Source organism: Condylura cristata, unplaced genomic scaffold, assembly GCF_000260355.1.
Source record: "Condylura cristata isolate star-nosed mole 26May11 unplaced genomic scaffold, ConCri1.0 scaffold00004, whole genome shotgun sequence".
NCBI classification, from domain to species: domain Eukaryota; kingdom Metazoa; phylum Chordata; class Mammalia; order Eulipotyphla; family Talpidae; genus Condylura; species Condylura cristata.
In genome coordinates, this window is record NW_004567105.1 from 7,740,030 (window position 1) to 7,760,295 (window position 20,266).

A 20,266-nucleotide genomic window follows, 5' to 3' on the forward strand; every position below is an offset into this window, starting at 1 on the left:
GCACAAAAGTTCTAAGACCTTTGACTTTAGTGAGATCATAGGGAAGACTTCACACACAAAAATAAAATCTGTTGAATGCTTAAGAATTAAAGTTGCTTTGAGGATAGAATAAACAAGATAATTGCAAACATCACAGGATACACAGTTTTTAGATGTAGAGATAGGAACGTCTTATACTTTGATAGGAAGTTTTCTGCTTGTTTAATATGAGAACCTTTTATTAAAAGACTAAAGTAAAGTGAATGTTGCATACAGTGTTGGTATTCTGTCCAGTCCCTATGCATCATGTACATGTACTCAGATAATTTCTCCTTTTCTTGGTACCAGGTTGAAGGAGTTTTCTATGTGAACGATGCTCTGGAAAAACTAATGTTTGAGGAGTTAAGGAATGCTTGTCGAGGTGGTGGTAAGTACATTAGAGTTTTACATGCAGCTCAAGTAGGTCTTCCCTGTGACCCCCAAAGAAAATGATAATCCAAATAATTAGTTCTAAAATACAAAAATATTGTTAAAGAAAGACCAAAAAACTGTTATTTGTGATGGCATTGCTAGCCGCCTAGCTGTGGACAAGCCATTTGGACCTAGGCAGACCTGGTTGGTATTGCAGCTAACCTTGACTGATAATAACAAGAGCTACCATTTATTGTGCACTTTACCAGATGCTTTGCATAGATTATCACAGGTAATTCTTACAGTCACTCTGAAAGGAAGATATCTCCAGTTTATAGATGAGTAAGTCGAAATTCAATGAGATTATTTTAATTTGTCCAAATTTATATAACATCTTGGTGACAGAGTCAGAATTTCAGATTCAGGAGTGTCTGACCCCAAAGTCAGTATGTTTTTTTTTTTTTTAAGATTTATTTATTTATGCACACAGAACTAGAGTACAGGCCAGAAGTGCAGGGGTGGTGAGAGGATTCACCAGAGACAGAGTGGGAAGCAGAACAGGCTGACAAAGTACACTGCTGAGGGGAACAGCAGGCGGGTCAGGAGAGGTCTGCTGTGCCCTGTGGGTCACCTCTGGGGCGGGGATCAAACTCATGCTAAAGTGGCTTTAGTTTCTTAGTGCTGTGCTTTAAAAACCCGCTGCTCTACCAGGGAGGGCCCAAAATCAGTATTTTTAACCAGGACACTGATTAGCTTCACTGAACCTCAGTTAGTTCACCTATAAAATTACTAAATTTCTCCATCAGGACCTCACTAAGATTTAGAGATAAACATACAGTGCTCCCAGATAATGATGGTGGAATAGGTAACTGGTTTTAACCCTGTTATTATTTAATCGACAAAGTAAACCTCACCCTTTCCCTTCCAGGTTTGCTGATATGTCTAAAATAGCACAGCAAACAAGCGACAGATCTGGGATTAAACTCCATAACCTTCAGTTCTCATTCCAGTGATTTCCCAGCTCTTTAATATTGCCCTCTTTTGTTGCTTAGACTAAAACCAGTGTTGATGTGTTTTTTTAAGTAATATGAACTCCTGAAAGAATGCATGTTTTATATTGGCAGCATAGCGTTCAATGGTTACGTTTTATATCTCACAGTGTGATATTTGCAAGCAGCCCTTTCTCGGCTGTGCCCAGAACACTGGCCACACGTTAGCACTGGTCTGATTGCCCTCGCTGTTCAGTGCACGTGCTGCCCATTCTGCCTCAGATGGCCCCGTGTGCAGTGTCGTTTTGGTCATGCTAACTACTGCCCCTTCCTTCAGTGCAGTCCAGACCATGAACATACTTACTGGTAAACATTGAATGTGTCCTCTTTACTAATACACAATTTATGTCTTCAGGTGTTGGTGGCTTCCTGCCAGCCATGAAACAGATCGGCAATGTGGCAGCCCTGCCTGGGATTGTTCATGTGAGTCCACTCCAGAGCTTAAGTCATTCATTTTCCTAGAATCTGAAGTTCGTGGCTATGGATGAATACTTATGCCTGATGACAGTGGTGCAACTAGACAACCTTTCACCATCTAGAAACAATCATGGGACTTAAATTATCGAGCTTAGATAACATTTTAGACTCTGGTTGTTTCTGACTAGAATCTGTAAGCATTCAGGAACCTTTGAAGTTGTTTTTATGTCTCCTAATTTCTTTGTCATGGTACATCATCGTTATGTACTGCTGCCCTGGTAGCTTTCACTTGGCTCCGTTTGTGAAGGTGATTGGAGGAGTGACAGGTTTAAAGGTTAGGACTGAGGAGAGAGGAGGGAGGGACGACAGTATATCTCTCCTGGACATGGCTGGAATGGAGGGTAGTGTCAGTGAGAGGGTAGCACTGGGTGGTCACCGCCACTGCCCACCACTTGTGATGGATGTTGAGATGAATCCATTCAACATTTTCTCCAGGTACCATGCTAGGCAGGCACTGGCAGGGGGTAAAAAGATGTGGTTTGTACATTTGAGGACAAAGTATTTCCCCACGTGTTTCGCCTGCATTCATCCACAGTCAGCATCCTTTTCTAGACCCCAGATGTAGACAGCATAGCATATTCCCACTGTCGAATGGGTTACATTTGTCTATGATTGCATGCGTGCCAAGGACCGTCAAAATCGGATATTTCTCTTAATCTGGCTCACACACAAATTGTCAGTATTTGTAGAGAACATCTTTAAACTATATTATATATTAATACATTGAAATTAGTATGTGGTTCATCTACATCTTTTCAGATTGAAGCTTTGTTTTAGGTTCCTTGGTTATTGGTCATACTCTAAAGGCTGCTTTTTCCTTTCAATATCTAGTTTTATGATTAGCTTTTGCACCTAATTTCCACTAACAGAAAATCCCATGAAACAAAATCCTTTTTGGCAATTTAAAAGGACATGTTTATTAGAAAAAGGAGAAAGGAAAAAAGAGAGACGCCTACAGTCACAGGCAGCAGTGAGAACGCCCATGAGCCTACAATCCTATGAGGGACAGGCTTCAGCCCATGGCTTACTGAGAAGCAGTACCAGGTCCGTCACACAAGCAGACTTGCCAGGTTGAAAAACTGATTCTACTATTTAATTCCCTTTCAGCGATCTATTGGACTTCCTGATGTCCATTCGGGTTATGGGTTTGCTATTGGGAATATGGCAGCCTTTGATATGAATGACCCTGAAGCGGTGGTGTCCCCAGGTAAGGTCACTGCATGCCTGCTGTCAGGTGTGTAGCTTCTCTGAGGCGCTGCCTTTCCGAGCTAGAGAATAAGTGCTTATTGTGTGTGTATCCTCAGTCGTATATTCTAGCATCTCTTTCCTCTTGTTTACAGAGAGAATTAACTGTGGACACCAAGGAAAGCATTTATATAAAATAAGACGATAGGCAGTTGCTTGGGTTCCTACTCTATACCAGACACTAATCAAACATTGACTATAAAACAAACTGAAACACTTCTCTGTCAAGTCTCCTCCTTGGCACCTAATTACCTGCTGGGCACATTGGGGCTGATGTTGTCACCGAGCATTACTGTGGGCCTAAATGAGGTCATCTGTGTAAAATACTTGAAAGAATGCTAGGCACGTACACAATATATGTGTATAAAGTGCTAGGCATTTATAGGAAATACTTGATAATTTTTTGCCCTCGTTGTCATTACTCATTATAGTTCACCTCTGATTCTATAAGTCTTCTGTGGGATGCTTTTCACTGAGAGTATTGCACATCAGAAGTAATAACTTTACTTCCAGGGTCTGGGAGGGGAAAAAAGTAAAGTTTAAATAACACCTTGAGGAGTTGTGCCTCTGGCAGCGGGGAACAGAGGTAGATATTTTTGGGGACCAATCCTTTGCTGAGCATAACAAGAACAAGTAGGAAAAAACATGTATTTTTAAAGTAAGCAGTAAACTTTTAAATAACCCATGAATCAAAAAACTCCGTAATGGAACCTATAAAATAATTTTAACGTTAATAAAAGACACTTTGGTCTATGTGGGATATTGTTAGTGCTACACTTGGATAGAAATGGGGAGAGAGCGAGCATGAGAGAGCATGTGCGCCTGAAATGCACAAATTATGGAAGAAGAAAAGGGATCAACAAAGACAAAAGTTGGTTCTTTGAGAAAGAATAGAATTCACAGCCCCTTTACAAGAGTGGCCAAGAAAAAAAGAGGAGACATTTTAATTCATATTTTATTCTCTAATCTAGAAGTTACTTGTTCATCTCTACTTCCTTGTTCCACAAAGTAACTGTTTACTGTTAGTATATACATCACTTTAAATGATTTCAGAATATGTCACCCGATTGTACCCAGAGAACAACTTGGTTGAGTATTTTAAAACAGTTATTGTTAAATAAATGGCTGCTATTTTAATCCTGTAAATAATAGTGGGAAACCATAGTTAATTGCTCAACTACCTGATTTTGCTAATATTTGATTAACTTTTTATAGGTGGGGTAGGATTTGACATCAACTGTGGTGTACGCTTGCTGAGAACCAATTTAGATGAAAGTGATGTCCAGCCTGTGAAGGAGCAGCTTGCCCAAGCTATGTTCGACCACATCCCTGTTGGCGTGGGGTCCAAGGGTGTCATCCCAATGAATGCCAAGTAAGAGCACAAGCTGGCAGGAAAGGGAGTCAGAAATAACAACCACACGACTCTCGTGGTCATGCCAACGTGGGACACGCAGGAAAGAGGATGGATTGCTTTCTCTTCAGGAAGTAGTCGTAAATTGGTTTCGTAAGCTGAGGTTCCAGCCCATTTCTTAGAGATGTTAGTCAGCCTCTGGCATACAGTAGTGTTTATAGTAGAATAACACCCCGACGTTTATTGAGCATATCATGTACGGTGCTGTGCTGTATGTGTCGTCTGCTTCATCTAGATTAGTCCCTAATAGTATGCCTAATTTTCAAGGAAGGAAACTGAGGTTTAGAAAGGTAGTAATCAGCACGTGAATGAAAGCCAGCATTCCAGCCAAGGACCTTTGGTTTCAGAGGCTGTATTCTGGACCTCAGTGCTGTTTTGTTACTTGGCCTGTATCTGTCTGTGACCACCTGTTTGAGTGATAATACTGGCAGTGTGCTTCCGCTCAGTGTTAAATGTTTCTGAAGGAGAGAAGTAAAGTGAGGGAGCAACTTTACCGCCTTGTAGCTGGGGACTGTGTCATAGCTTGTGTAAAACTGCACCTTAAACTTCACAAAATGGTGCGCTTAATAGTTACATGTCCTTAACATTTTCTTTTTTACTTTGAAATTCATGTGAAATTTGCATTCTATTCAAATATATGTACCTACATTAATATTCAAATGTTTTTAGCTACAAATTCCCCTTCCCACCAAAAAGAACTTGGAGTAAAGCAAGTGAGAATGAGTATCTTGGAAAATACTTAGTGTGTAATTTCACGTGGTCCCTGACATGCAGCCCCACTTTGCTAGGGATAAATAACAAACACCTGGATCTTAGAAATAAATTCCTATATAACTTTTCAAATATTTTAGATAGGAATTTTACCCTAATGAATCATGCTTGAAACCAGCTGTAGGGGGAGGGAACTGCTCTCTCCAGTGAGCAGTTTGGAAGAGGACTGGGTCTTAAATGAACATGAAATAAATGTTTTTCCTCCGAAAGGCTTAAAAGATGCTTCTCAGCTTCATAGTGCAGGTGCAGGAGAAACACAACGCACTTTTGTGAGGTTGGGGATAGATTTTTTTTTTTTTTTTTAATTTTTTTTTTAAAGATTTATTTATTTATTCATATAGAAGTGGGTTACAGGCCAGAGATGCAGAGGGTGAGAGGATTCACCAGAGAGGGTGAGAGGATTCACCAGAGACAGAGTGGGAAGCAGAACAGGCAGATCGACGAAGTACACTGCTGAGGGGAGCAGCGGGCGGGCCAGGAGAGGTCTGCCTCGCCATGTGGACTCCTCCAGGGCAGGCGGGAATTGAACTCATGAGGAAGTGGCTTAAGCTTCGTAGTGCAGTGCTTTAACCCGCTGCGCCACCAGGGAGGGCCCTGGGGATAGATTTTTAACCTGTGTTGCCTGAGGACATTTGCACAGCTTTACTTACTGTTTGTAATTTTTTTTTTTTAAGATTTATTTATTTGTACATACAGAACTGCGATACAGGCCAGAGGCTCAGGGGCGGTGAGAGGCTTCACCAGAGACAGAGTGGGGAGAAGAACAGGCAGATCGACGAAGTACACTGCTGAGGGGAGCAGCGGGCGGGTCAGGAGAGGTCTGCCACGCCATGTGGTCTCCTCTGGCCATGTGGTCTCCTCCTGGGCAGGCAGGGTTTGAACTCATGCGGAAGTGGCTTTAGCTTCTCAGTGCAGTGCTTTAACCTGCTGCGCCACCAGGGAGGGCCTGTTTGTAATTTTTTTAAACAAATTATTAATGAAGAAAAGTTGTAGATAGTGATAGCTGGTTATGATTATAAATTTTCCTTAGCTGCTTAACCACCACTTCAGAATTCAGTAGTAGGCAAATCAAATAGAGGTAGGATTTGGAAATTCCAGTGGGCTTGGAAATTCCAGTGGGCTATATGAATGTCAAGATAAACTGTAATCATCTCTGATACACTGTTTACCGTTTTATGTTGTGATTATTTATGAAATTGTTTTCCTCAAAAAACTGGAGTGGCCAAGAGCATGAACTCTGTGTCTAGCATGGTACCTCAGACATAGGAGATAGCCTTCCTTTTGAGACATGGTGCACCTTTGTGATCTTGGGTGACTGTAAAATGACTAGCACTTTTTTTATCACTACTCAGGGACTTAGAGGAGGCCTTGGAGATGGGAGTAGACTGGTCCCTGCGAGAAGGCTATGCATGGGCTGAAGACAAGGAGCACTGTGAAGAGTACGGAAGAATGCTGCAAGCTGACCCCAATAAGGTGTCTGCGAGAGCCAAAAAAAGAGGCCTTCCTCAGGTAACGCTCTTTGGAGAGTCAACATGTTCATTCTTGCATATTTTGTTTTTGTTGGGGTAAAAAACACTTATCTTCCTCTAACATATCCCCAGGTTTTTTCCACAGTATACTGAAAAGAAAGTAAATTAATTTGCTTATATTTCTGTATTCTTTTCAAAAAACCCTCAGGGATTTGCAGATATTCATAAAATAGAACAAGATATCGTGAATTTAAAGTGGATGAAAGAAAAATGGGGTAGGATTATAAAGTTTAAGATTTTCATGTGTTCATTGACATGTAATCCCCTCTTAGAACATTATAGTCAGCACCCATTTAATAGTCTGAATTTTGTTGTATTGAGGCTTTTCAAATATGTATCCCTCATATAGATGATACAGTAAACATCAGGAGCTGCTTCGTTTTTATTGTGTGGAGTATTGTTTCAGATTTCTAAGGCTTAGAAAAATTATTTTGTTACATAAGACACTATATACTTATTCAGTTATGTTGATTCATTTTGGCTCTTTGCCTTTTTTTTTCTTTTTTTAAGTTTTATTTGTGCCTACATACTGGGGTACAGGCCAGAGGTGCAGGGGCAGTGAGAGGATTCACCAGAGACAGAGTGGGGAGCCAAACAGGCAGCTTGACAAAGTACACTGCTGAGGGGAGCAGCGGGCAAAATAGGAGAGGTCTGCTGTGCCGTGTGGGTCACCTCTGGGGCGGGGGTTGAACTCAAATTGGGGTGGCTGCTGCTAGCTTGCAGTGCTGCACTTCAGCCCACTGTGCTACCAGGGAGTGCCCTGTTTGCTTTTCAAATGGATATATTTTTAAACCAAGGTAGAGACTGTTCTATCAATTTTTTTTTAACATTTTAAAAGAGCGGGTTTATTAGGAAAAGAATAAAGAAAAAGACACCTTCAGTAGAGCTGCATTTTGCCAGTGCAGAAATTGTATCTATTTTTTCCCCCCTGTAGTTGGGAACCCTGGGAGCAGGCAACCACTATGCAGAAATCCAGGTTGTGGATGAGATTTTCAATGAGTATGCTGCTAAGAAGATGGGCATCGACCATAAGGGACAGGTGTGTGTCATGATCCACAGTGGAAGCAGAGGATTGGGCCACCAAGTAGCCACAGGTATTTTTTGGTCCTGATTTTTGACTTGCAACCAACAAACATGTTTGTGTGCTGTATGAACTATGCTGTATGAACCATAAAATAATATGTTTTGCGGGAAGCCATAAAGAAATTGAAGGAAGTTCTGGAACTACACTACATGAGTTTTACACTGGTTCTCCTAACCAACATATGATTTTGAATAAATTAAATGACTTCACTGGACCTTCAGTTCCCCATCAGAAAATAGTGAGAATAAGATTTATTTTGTATGGTATCTAGGGGGCTAAATGAACTAGGATACACTAAGTACTTAAGTCAGTCCCCTGCACTTAGGCGCTCGGTAAACATCAGCTTCAGTTGTTCTCTTTACTTACTGATACTACTTTTTGGGCAAAGAAGACCTTCAGTTGTGGAGTTTGTGATAGAGACAGTCAGTGAAAAAATATGCCTGAGATACTTACTCGGCAAGATTATATATTAAAGTGGATTCAGTAATGTAAAAGGCCAGAGCTCCTCCCTCGGATTGTGAAAAAACATGTACATTAAAAAGAAAAAGTGGTTACAACTGAGATGAAAAAATGTACAAAATGATGTAAAATAACTATTATATTATTAAAAAGAAAAAGTGGGGCCCTCTGTGGTGGCGCAAGGAGTTAAAGCGCAGAACTATGAAGCTATTGCTGCCACTGCAGCACACGTTCATTCCCTGTCCAGGGGATCTTAGCATCTTTCAGTGAGTATGCTTATCGTCCAGTACCTTAGCACAGGGAGTGGCAGACCTCTTCAGTCCCACCCGCTGCTCCCCACAGCAGTGTATTTCAGTAGATCTGCCTGTTCTGCTACACAGTATCTCTAGTGAATTCTCTCACCCCCACATCTATGGCCTGTACCCCAGTTCTTGTATGCATAAATAAATAAGTCTTTTAAAAAGGGGGGGCCCTCAGTGGGATAAAGAGCAGCACTGCAAGCTGGCTGCAGTCACTTCAATGCAAGTTTTACCTCTGGCCCTTGGAGGTGACCACATGGCGCAGCAGACTCTCCTGACCCGCCAGCTGCTCCCCTCAGCAGTGGACTTCATCAGTCGGCCCACCCTGTCTCTGGTGAGGCCTCTCACTGCCCCTGCACCTCTGGCCTTTGCTCAGTTCTGTATGCATAAATAAGTAAATCTTAAAAAAAAAAAAAAAAGAAAAAGAAAATAAAAAGATGTTATGAACACATGACACCGGCCATTTGGATAGCCACACGTGAAGGACATTCGTGACAAAAACTTTAATAAAAGCTGGAGGTAGAGAAATACTGGGAAGGTTACTTTGGATGATTGTAGAATATATGAAAAGATTTATGAACATGAAAACATGGACACATGAAATTTATGATGGATCTTACATTTCATATTACAGTTCTGTCTTGTATGTACTCGTCAGCCTATGGGAATTTAATGCTTTGTGCCTGTCTGACCCTTTAGAATACTTAAATCTATTTGAAGGATATATTGACGATGTTTCTTGACTTTCTGCTGTGTATTCCCTACACATGGTCGTGGATTTGATTTTCAGCAAAGGATCTAGCCACTTAATTCCCACTTTTTTTTAAACTATGGTATAAAAAAGTATATTTTATCTTTGCTGTTCTTACTCATTCACATACCAAGAAAGGAGTATCTAAGACTATCTTGCTATTTAGGAACTCATCTCATTCCCTTACAAGTTTCTAGTGGGTGGATGTTGTCTGGCACCCACAGAACTAGGAGTATCCAGTTGACAGAAGATTCTGTCTCCATAAGTGTATCTTGACCAAGTAAATTGATGACTCAAACACTGAAGGAAAAGTTGTATGTTACTTGCTTTTTATGAGTGGGTTTGAGTGTAGGCAATCTTTAGTCCATAACTCTGGACTCCAGAGGGAAAATGACCTGTTGCTCCTCTCTCGTTCCAGATGCACTGGTTGCTATGGAAAAGGCTATGAAGAGAGACAAGATTATTGTCAATGACCGTCAGCTGGCTTGTGCTCGAATCGCATCCCCTGAGGGCCAGGACTACCTGAAGGGAATGGCAGCTGCTGGCAACTATGCCTGGGTCAACCGCTCTTCCATGACCTTCTTAACCCGTCAGGTACACTCAGAGTTGCTCTTCTGTTCTGAGTTATATTTATGATGCAATTGATGCTTTGGAGTATAGTCTGTTCAGATCAAAATCTTCGAGTTTGGTTTGAGAAATTTATGTAATAAAATAGTGGTAAGTGTCCACACCTTCGGTATCTCCTTCAACTAAACCAGCAGGTTATCAGGCACGGGAAATGAAGGAAGAAAAGAAAATTATTCCTAAAATATGCCTTTCATAGCAGAAGAGATAGGCATACCATCTGCATAGATTCAGAAAGCTGAGGAAAAAGCCGTTCTGAAGGGTAGGAGCAAGAGGACCCAGTCAGTTGCAATCAGTGGAAAAGAATTTGCTTTGTAGTCTAAAATGTAGTTTTGTCCTTTACATGAAGCTTAATTTTTGCACTCTTACATCCTCACTCCCTAAAACAGACTAACTGAATTCCACAGGAGACGTTCTGGAGACCTGGTTCTGCCTGCCTTTAATGTCGACTTTCTTCTTAGGCTTTTGCCAAGGTCTTCAACACAACCCCTGACGACTTGGACCTCCATGTGATCTACGACGTTTCTCACAATATTGCCAAAGTGGAACAGCATGTGGTGGACGGAAAGGAGCGGACGCTGTTAGTACACCGGAAGGGATCCACCCGCGCTTTTCCTCCGCACCACCCCCTCATAGCTGTTGATTACCAAGTATGTATTAAGTCGTGTGTGATTTTAAGCAGTGGGGGCACGATTTAGCGTTCTAACCATGGGTGAAGTTAAACAGGAAAGCGGCAACTGTGAGGGGATATGATCGGTTGCCCTTGAGAACCGTTACCTCCACTCTTCTCTGAAGCAGTGACTCGTCCTCCCACTCCGCATGCTCCCAGTGTGCTGTCGGAGAGGCTCATGCCCATTGAAGTCTTCTTGACGGCCTTGGAATGATCGGGAAAGAATGATGGGGAAAGAATCAGGATCAGACTCAGTCTGTTCCGTGCCTCTTGCTTGCCCTTTTGGTGTCTGGCTGTGGCAGCAGAAAGACCCCCTTCGCCTGCCCATTCACAGATGTGCAAACGGAAGCCTGGCGAGAGCAGCCGCTTTGCCCACGATGTTCTTCTGGTAGCCTTCCCCACCTTCCAGTTTTGCTTTACTGTTACATTACTTGTCTTAGGCAGCTTTCCTGGGCTTCCTTTCCTCTTCCCTCTCCTCCCACTTAACCAGAGAAAGCAAATAATTCTTAATGTAGTTGTGAGAGCAGGGCATTTAGAGGCCCTAGTTATTCCCACAATTCTCCATCCAGTGGAAGGGGAAATTTCCATCCCAAGTATAAGGTTCCTGCTTTCCTGATTTGTTAACATGTCCAATTTGTTTGTATTCTCAGCTCACAGGTCAACCAGTGCTGATTGGTGGCACCATGGGAACCTGTAGTTATGTTCTTACTGGCACTGAACAGGGCATGACTGAGACTTTTGGAACAACCTGTCATGGAGCGGTAAGGAGAACAGGAATTTACTTAGAAATGCTCTTTTCTGCTCAGTCATTGTTTACATTTTGACAGGTGTTATGTACCTAATTGAGTGTCAACAAAGGTGAGGTTTGGATCTGTCTTCTACCTGAATTTATTTCCATAACATAAGCTGTTTAGTAGCCTAAGTGGGGTCACCTGGTATCTCAGTGTGACCCTTTGTAGGGTCACATCTCTGCAAGACCAGAAAATCCAGACAAAACTAGTCATACTTGCAAACTGATGCGAATTTACATCACAGTTTATCTCAGCAATTAATTGTAACTGATCATTTGCATAATTTCTGACTGAGAGGGTCAGCTCAAGATTTGGGGGACAGATGCCCTCATGAGCAGATATGCAAGGACTGCACACCCACTTCATCACAGGGCCTCTTCTGTAGGTTCCAGACAACAACTACTTTAGCCGTTTTGGTTCATATGGTCTCTGTGCCATTATAGCACAAAAGTAACCACAGGCAGTATGTAAACAAACGGGCATTGCCGTGTTCCAGTAACCAAGGTAAGGTTCCCTTCTCCCGTCTGGCATGTTTTATTTTCACAGCAGGGCTGCTGATAAGTGGTGGCCGGGGATGCTTCTGGACATCCTCCAGCACAGAGCTGTCTGTTCCCAGCATGTCGTAGTGCTAAGGGCAACAGACTTTTAAAACACCGAGAGCACAGTTTTTGTGTAGACATACATACTGTTTACATTAAAAATAATGTATTGAATGGATATTAACAGTAATTAGAAACATAAAACTAAATCTTTCAATAAAGAATGCTTTAAGTTGAAGGTTTTTTTCCCAAATGGGTAGAATGAGGCTTGTATAAAAGGCATATAGTAAGGTTTATAAAATAAAAAATGCTTGTTTTTAACTTTTTGTTTAGTTTTTAGAAATCAAGAAAATTTTACATCCTGAGGTTTTGCTTGTTTGTTCCCTGGAGGTTTAAATATTTTCTGGGATTGCACATAATTTGAGCTGAGAACTTATAAAGTGAAGTTTATTTCTTCCTTTTCTAGGGCCGTGCACTGTCCCGAGCAAAATCTCGACGTAATTTGGATTTCCAGGATGTCTTAGACAAATTGGCAGATATGGGCATTGCAATTCGCGTTGCCTCACCCAAGCTGGTTATGGAAGAGGTAAATGAAACTTTGATAAATACATAAAACTGTTTAAGCCAGTGCACAAAACCCACAATTTTTGGTTATATTAACAAAAATTGGGTTTTATGTTTTACTAACAAGAATTTTTTTTTTTTAAATAACCTCAATCACTGTTTATCATTGTTTTCTCTTCTGCTTGGTGTTTAAAAGCCAGGTCCATGAAAAATATTTTTACCTTTCAGGTGTATGGTCCATCTGCATATTAAGTTTTAGAAATAGTTTGAGCTGAGGCACTTTAGTCTTCCCTTTGCACAGCTGTCTACATACATTTATATTTGAAAGCACATTTGAAAAGATCGGGGAAATAGGGAGACAGTTTTATTTGAGTAACGGAGCAAAATTTTTAAATCCTATGTATATATTATTACATATCTAAATTACAAATCATATAACTCCTTCCAGAGTTTAAGAGAAAAGAAAAATGGTCATCTGAAAACTCAGTGCCCTAACACAGCTTTCTTTTTAAGCATACTTACTGCCATTTTTCCCCATAATTTTTACGTAGTTATGGTATTAGCTGACAGATACTTTCAAGTTGTAGTGAGTGTCTTCATGCATGAAACTTTTTTTTTTAATTTTTTAAAGATTTATTTATTTATGCATACAGAGCTGGGGTACAGTCCAGAGGTCAAGGGCGGCAAGAGGCTTCACCAGAAACAGAGTGGGGAGCAGAACAGGCAGATCGACGAAGTACACTGCTGAGGGGAGCAGTGGGCGGGTCAGGAGAGGTCTGCCGCGCCATGTGGTCACCTCAGGGGCAGGCAGGAATCGAACTCATGCGGAAGTGGCTTTAGCTTCTCAGTTCTGTGCTTTAACCCACTGCGCCACCAGGGAGGGCCCATGCATGAAACTTTTTAATCAGATTTTTTAACTATAGCTTGAAATTCAGAAAATAGAATTATTGAGCCAAAGGGTCTGACAAAACTTCAATTTTTGAAACAACTTAATTTCCCCACTGATTTTTAAGAATAACACAAATTTAATAAGAGGTTTTAAAAATACAAAAAAAGCAAATGAAACATCTAATTCCACTAAAATGAAATAAGCACTATTCACATATGGTATATTTTTTACTTAGATATTTTGCATACAATGTTTTCATTCACCCGGTTCAGCTAATACATATTAAATGTCTGCTACAGTTAAGCAGCATTCTAGGTACCATGGATAGTGCAGTGAGCAAAACTAACATAAATCCCTTCCTAATCCTTCCTTATGGAACTTAGCAAGTAATACAAGGTGTGCTGCTTTGGATGCTAAGTTAAGAAATGCTATAGAGTAAAAATGGGAAAGGGGATCAGAACCAGTAAGAATGATGCCGTTTTAAGTACAGTGAGAGGTGATGTTTGCGTGAAGACCTGAAGGGAGCAAGGGAGCAGACTGTAGGTGTCCAGTGTCAGGCATAGAGAACTGGAAGTGGGAAAACCTCTGAACACAGAGCATGTTTGGGGAGGCCACTGTGGCATGAGCCATATGCAGTCCGAGGGGTAGGGGGCGCCAAACCCGGGGGGGTTTTCCTTTACAAAAACCTTTTGCTTTTTTACTATGAGATAATGGTATGACATGATCTGACTACTGTGTTTACCTGTTAAAGAGAAGAATCTAGAAGTGAAATTTATGTGCAAGCGGAGGCGAGGGGATTACTGGAATATTGACATTCACTAGATAGAAGAGATGGGATCTGGGGCAGATAAGCAGAGGTATGGTGAAGGTATCAATCTCATGGAGATTCTATTCTGGTTGCTTCTATTTTTGCTCAGTGAAGTAAGAGGTTAGATAAGCAGCTAATAGAAAGCGTGCAGAGAAGGTTATGAATAATCATCCAAGAGAGAGAAAGCATAAGTGACTGCTGAAATTTCAGGTGATTGCCAGACAACACCAAGGGCCCACTTGAGCTAAATTCAGCAGTTGGGTGTTTTGTTTTTGTTTTGTTTTTTTTAATCTACATTTCAACTCTGTAGGTATAGGCATAAAAAAGATGTTGAATTTTACTCAAGGTTGCAAGTGTACATGAAAGAAAAGCAAGGTTGTTGAGGGTGTTGCAAAGGAATGTAAGTCTTAGGTACTTAAAGGATTACTGGTGGTGGAGCATGTGAGTGGGGAGCTGCAGATCCAGGCTCTGGTCGGTGGCCAGGGGTACTCAAAACTGAGATAATGGGAGAGTTATAATCAATGGCAGTGACGAGTTACAGGAGTGAAAAACTGAGGTTAGCAGTGGAGGAGTAGAAATCAAAGACTAGGAAACCAAGTACTGAAACGGTTCACTTCCTAGATATTGAAAACATTCAGACCTTTATCAGGCGACAGTGACAGTGGCCAGAAGCTAGAAATCATCAAGTAATTATGGGGATTGATTCAAACTCTAGCAGATAATTGCTCAGGAAGAGGTAAGAGGTAGTGTAAGTGATGACTGGGAGATTCATAACTAGGGGTGAACGGAGAGTGGTCTAGAGAGCAAAGGTACTGGTGTCACGTCTGGGCCTAGTGGCGTGACCCAGTTTAGGAGACGGCAGCTGCTACTTCAGAGAATTGGGAGCATCAGTAATATACTCAGAGGACATCCACCTTTCAGAAAGAACAAGGGGTAAGGGGAACGTTCATAAAGGGGAAGGTGGGGAGATTTTACAATTGACTTGTTGGATGGGAATTCTGGAGGCTTCAGTGGGAAAGTTTCAGAAATCAGAAGGGAATGAGGGATGTGCTGGAAAGGAGTGACTTCTGGAAGCCTAAACATCCTGTTAATATGACAGGGAGTGGTGGTTATGTGGTGAAATAAGTTCTGTGGTGGGAAGAAAGAGGAGCTCCAGAAATTCAGAAATGAATTTTGTGTGGTGTATATACACATATATATATATATGCAGGCACGTGTATATGTGTGTGTATGTGCACACACATACATACACACACACATATATATATAGATATAGATATCTTACTAGTCTCCTTCCCAGCACTGAGCTAAGTCTTCTTTTACTCTTTGCATATTTGAAAGGATAAACAAAACCTCATTACAGGTGAAGCTGAATGCTTCTAACGATTCCATCCTAAGTAGGCTTTTACTGTTAACTCCTCTCCTGCAGGCTCCTGAGTCCTACAAGAATGTGACTGATGTGGTGAACACCTGCCATGATGCTGGAATCAGCAAGAAGGCCATTAAACTGAGACCGATTGCTGTTATCAAAGGCTAGAACCCTGACCCAGGCTGACATGTGCCCCTGGCCCTCGCTGAAGTGGACTGAACTGAGACACTCTTTAGACATCAGCCTCTAGAGACTTGACAGGTTCCGTTGCGTGCAGTTATGGCTGCCTGTTGCATCAGAAATGACTGGCAGGATGTGACTGCTTTCAGGAGCAAGTGTTCTAGATGACTTGGGGGGAGTCATATCACCCCCAATGAAAGGGCTTTCATATTCATCCTCCCTTACTGTCCCACAGATTTTCAGCAGATACTAGGGGGTGGGGATAAGCCTTACACGGTCATGTAAGTCTAATCACTAGAACGAACTTCTTCACACAAGGCTCTGTTACATTCACCTGGGGGGTGTCACAAAGAATGTTCTGTTAAATAAGGCTTGTATTGTTTTCTTCTCTCCCTCTGTCAGTTTGTCCTTTATCCACCCACTTCTCCTGCAGTGAGCCAAATTCTAAATACCACTTTTACTTGGAGAGTACCGCTGGGGTCATGTCAAGATCATAGATAGAAATAGAAGGTTTGAAAATAGGGACACAAAAGAGACACCAGTTTTTCATAGACTTGCCACCTTTCTCATTCTAAGCTTAAGGTGGGTTTTGTCTTCTCTGCAAAGGGCTATCTGCAGGAGTTTCTCGTTAGTGTCCAACTTGGCAAGCTCGTTAGTGTCCAACTTGAACGGTGCCTGCGCAGCAGTGACCCTCACGTGATACTGAACATCTCTGCATTCCTGATCAGGCTATTACGAAAGTGCTAGACGATCACAGCCGTGATGTGACAGTTGGTCTGTTGGCAGGCTGGCTAGTCTGTGCCACCTAATCAGCATTCATGCTCTATACTGTGCTACAAATGTTAAAATTACAGCTGACTAAGGCCCTGGGAGAATCTAAATAGCCAGTAAAATAGAAAAAGCTAATTAAATTGCAATATGTTGTTTACATTTTGTGCTAAATACATTGTAGCTTAGGACAATTAGAACATGATTTACTTTAGTGTTTTCAGATTTTCTCCCAGGTTGTTTTCAGAGATTCGCCCTAAATATTTTCTTCATGAAACAGCTCTCAACTTATAATTAAAGCTCCCAGTGGAGCATCTCTAGAGGCTGCTGTTGAGAAGGCTGGAGAAAGGAAGCTTCCTCTGACCAGCGTATGTTGTAAAATAGCGTAACGCATGTCTTCACACTGCACACTCAGTGACATGAGCATTTGATGGTAGAGTTTGAAAGTTATCAATAAATGAGGATCTTAATACAGTAATCATAGATGACTCAGGCCTTCAGGCAGAACCCGCGGCTTTTCTGCACAGGTAAGTTAAGGACACATGTTAACAGTGAACACCAAAGCCACTTAGAGGTGTAAGGCAGGCTTCTGGCAGGTGTAGATTCTCTGGGGATGAGGCAACACTGGAGTGTCTGTGGACTCCCTTGACGAGGCTTGCCTGATGACACATCATTTGAAACGTAATTCAAAGCGAGAGCCTCTCCGAAAACTAACTGATGTCATTGTAAGAAATGCTGCAGCTCACCTTAAATACTTAGGTGCATTTTATTAGATGCTTTGAAAGTTAGCTTCAGGAAGGTGAGAGGAGCAGGTGAGGAGAGTGGTTTGTGCAGTGGCCTCTGCTTTATAAGCCTTTTTATATGTAGCATTTCTAGCGAACTTGGCCCTATTCATTTCTTAACAGTAGATGGTAATGGTTAATATTTTGAGTTAAAAAAAGAAAGGTGTAAACACTGCTTTCCTTGTTCTAAAGATGTTATTTTCCCATTTAAGGGAGGAAAAAAAGAACTTTAAAAATAAATGTTCAAATGAAACTGAAGCAACCAGCTGTTTTGATTGCCTTGAGTACAAACACCCCTGCCTGCCGTGCACACAGCCAAGTGGGCCCTGAGATGCTGCTCTGTCTTCCTGCCTATGGGTCCCCGTGACCTCAACCATTACCTGACTGGTGACCCCACATTGCAGTTCACAGCTGGACGTCACCACCTACTTGACTCCATAAACATCTCAAAATTGACATGTTAATTCATTATCTTTCTTCCTTTCCTGTCTCTTCCCAGTCTCAGAGAAGACACTGCTACCCAGAAATCACTGCCGTCTCTGACGCCTGCCTCGCCTGAGTCTTGCCAATTCTAATTTTGTTCTCAGTGCCTGTGTCACACACTTCAAATAGTTTCTGCTGTCTCTCAAACTGTGGCATGTTCTCCTTGGCTTGTAACCTGCCCAGCACAAATCCTCTTCTACAGATGTCACACTGCATAGAGAACCACCCCATCCGCTTCCCCCATTCATGTGTGTCATTCAGCCCCACCATGGCTACAGTCAGACCTGGATACTCCGCCCCCAGCTCCCAGCCCAGGAACTGGCTGGGGAATTTGATCCAGTTAAAATGAAAGCTATTCTCAGGAGGTCTCGGGGACCCAGAGAAGGTACTCTCCTTAGCAGTTGCTAAGAGCCTGCAGAGGAATTCTGGGCCTGTCTTGCCACATGAGCAACCTGCATGCGAATGGAGATCTTGGAAAGATCTACAAAACTGGGGGGTAGAAAAAGCAGTTTCTGTGACATCAGTTTTTAACTGCAGACTCATCTTTGCCTGAAAGCATCTGTTCCCTGAGAGAAACAGAAGTATCTCTGTGCTTAAGTTTGATTTGAATTTTCTTGCCATCAAAATGTTCTTAGCTGGTATAGCAATTAGGCAGTGGAAGTTTAGAAAGAAAGCCATGGGCCTGTCGAGCTGTGCTGAAAGGTGGGTGCCCCCCCGGAGGCAGGAGGGGCTGAGCAAAACATTTCCAAAGATGTTTTGAGTTTGGAATTTGACACATGGACTGAAGGTAGCACAGGATGTCTAGGTGGCTACTGAAGAAGTGCTGTAGGAGTTCAGAAGATGGACTCACGGAATTGTCGAGAGGAGGCACAGAGGGGACATTTGAAAGGCACCCTGTGTAAAGATGCGGAAGGATTGACCGTGGTGCTTAGAGTATAGCTCTGCTTCCTGGATGAGAGAGGAAGACGAGGCAGGATATAATAGCATACAACCATCTTGGCTTCAATGGCTCACTCTCATTATTTAGCAAGTGCTGCGTACTAGGTGAAGCCAAGCTCTATCCGGAATGCTGGGCCAGTCTGTGGCCTCTGTCCTCAAGTCTCAGTCTGGCGAGGTCAAGGGGAAAAAGATAAATGATACTGTGGACGCACAAATGGAGTCAGGCTTCTCACTTAAGCTTGTTCAATGTTGCAGAGTAAAGATGACCTACGGCATCCATTGGAGTTAGTATTTGTGCTGGTGTATTTTCAGTAGTATATTTGGACAAGTGCTGATGTTAATGAAAACAGCTACCCTTACATAACATGTGCCAGGCTCTGGTCTGAACCCTTTACAGTTAGTCACTGCCCTCCAAACAATCCTTTGATGTAGATGCTGTTACTTCAGTTCTGTACACCGTCTCGCTTCACACCTGTTTGCCCTAAGTAATTATCCTACCAAACTTTTGGACGAGCGTGAATTGCAGAGTTATTCAGATCAGTGTTTATGTGGTTCTCTAGTGACTTAGCCCTTAATGCAGATCTCATGTCAGTGCAAACCCATTGAATGCCCAGGAAATTTACCTTGCTAGGAGCAGGTTCAACTCAAGAATGTTCCCGCAGTATTTACTCTCCTTATTTCTTCCATGACATGACTTAGCAACTGAACTGGCAAGCAATCACTTTGGGTTTGCCACCTGGTCCAACGCCCTCAGTGTAGGAAAGGGAACCTCCAATTCAGTGTGAAGCCCGCTCAGAAGTCACCTTCTGAGAATGGTTCAACTCCTTTGTTCTTGGGAGTTTGACTCCTCCATGTCAGCAAGACAGACTGCTCCTCAATGCAAACCCGTCAACTGACCACATCAGAGACACTGGCTCACATGGAGGAATCACTGAATCCTGGGCCAAGCCTGCTGGCCCTGGTACCTTGCAGTGGACTGAACCCCGCCTTCTGGCAACTGCATCACAAAGGGCGCCTTGCATGGCAGCAGTGACTCAGAGTGACCACCAGTCTCAGAGAAATGTGAACAGACTTGAAGAGCAAAGACTCCAAAGTTAGTGCATCTGAAAGCACCCTTCACTGTTCCTTTCCTGAGTCTGCCATTTTCATCACACCTGTGAGTAACAGTAAACACACACACCGTTTCCTGAGCAGTGGGTGGCTGGCAGGCCCTTAGTGAACACCATCACAGCAACCATCACAGCAACTCCATGAGGTCAACAGTGTTCCTGGCTCACAAATGAGGAAAGCTGCTCAGGGAAGCTAAGTCACTTTTTCAAGGTCACACAAGTGACAGAATTTGAGTGCAAGACCGTCCATGCTTTATTCTCTGTGTTACTGTATTTCCTCCACATT

General features: G+C 42.3%; 2 protein-coding genes across 2 annotated transcripts in view; both read left to right on the forward strand.

Annotated features, from left to right (window-relative positions):
- RTCB (RNA 2',3'-cyclic phosphate and 5'-OH ligase) overlaps positions 1-17,705 on the forward strand; it is a 20,385-nt gene extending 2,680 nt beyond the window's left edge. The window contains exons 2-12 of the mRNA XM_004675714.2: positions 328-406; positions 1,795-1,862; positions 3,024-3,123; positions 4,377-4,533; positions 6,696-6,852; positions 7,807-7,966; positions 9,884-10,059; positions 10,551-10,739; positions 11,410-11,520; positions 12,556-12,675; positions 15,780-17,705. Coding sequence (XP_004675771.1) covers positions 328-406; positions 1,795-1,862; positions 3,024-3,123; positions 4,377-4,533; positions 6,696-6,852; positions 7,807-7,966; positions 9,884-10,059; positions 10,551-10,739; positions 11,410-11,520; positions 12,556-12,675; positions 15,780-15,887 — 1,425 coding nt within the window. The 3' untranslated portion in view covers positions 15,888-17,705. The remainder of the gene's footprint in view (positions 1-327; positions 407-1,794; positions 1,863-3,023; positions 3,124-4,376; positions 4,534-6,695; positions 6,853-7,806; positions 7,967-9,883; positions 10,060-10,550; positions 10,740-11,409; positions 11,521-12,555; positions 12,676-15,779) is intronic.
- A 2,264-nt stretch (positions 17,706-19,969) lies between these two features.
- PRDM4 (PR domain containing 4) overlaps positions 19,970-20,266 on the forward strand; it is a 39,931-nt gene continuing 39,634 nt past the window's right edge. Inside the window, exon 1 of the mRNA XM_004675716.2 lies at positions 19,970-20,027. The gene's annotated coding sequence lies outside the window, so the exon portion shown is untranslated. The remainder of the gene's footprint in view (positions 20,028-20,266) is intronic.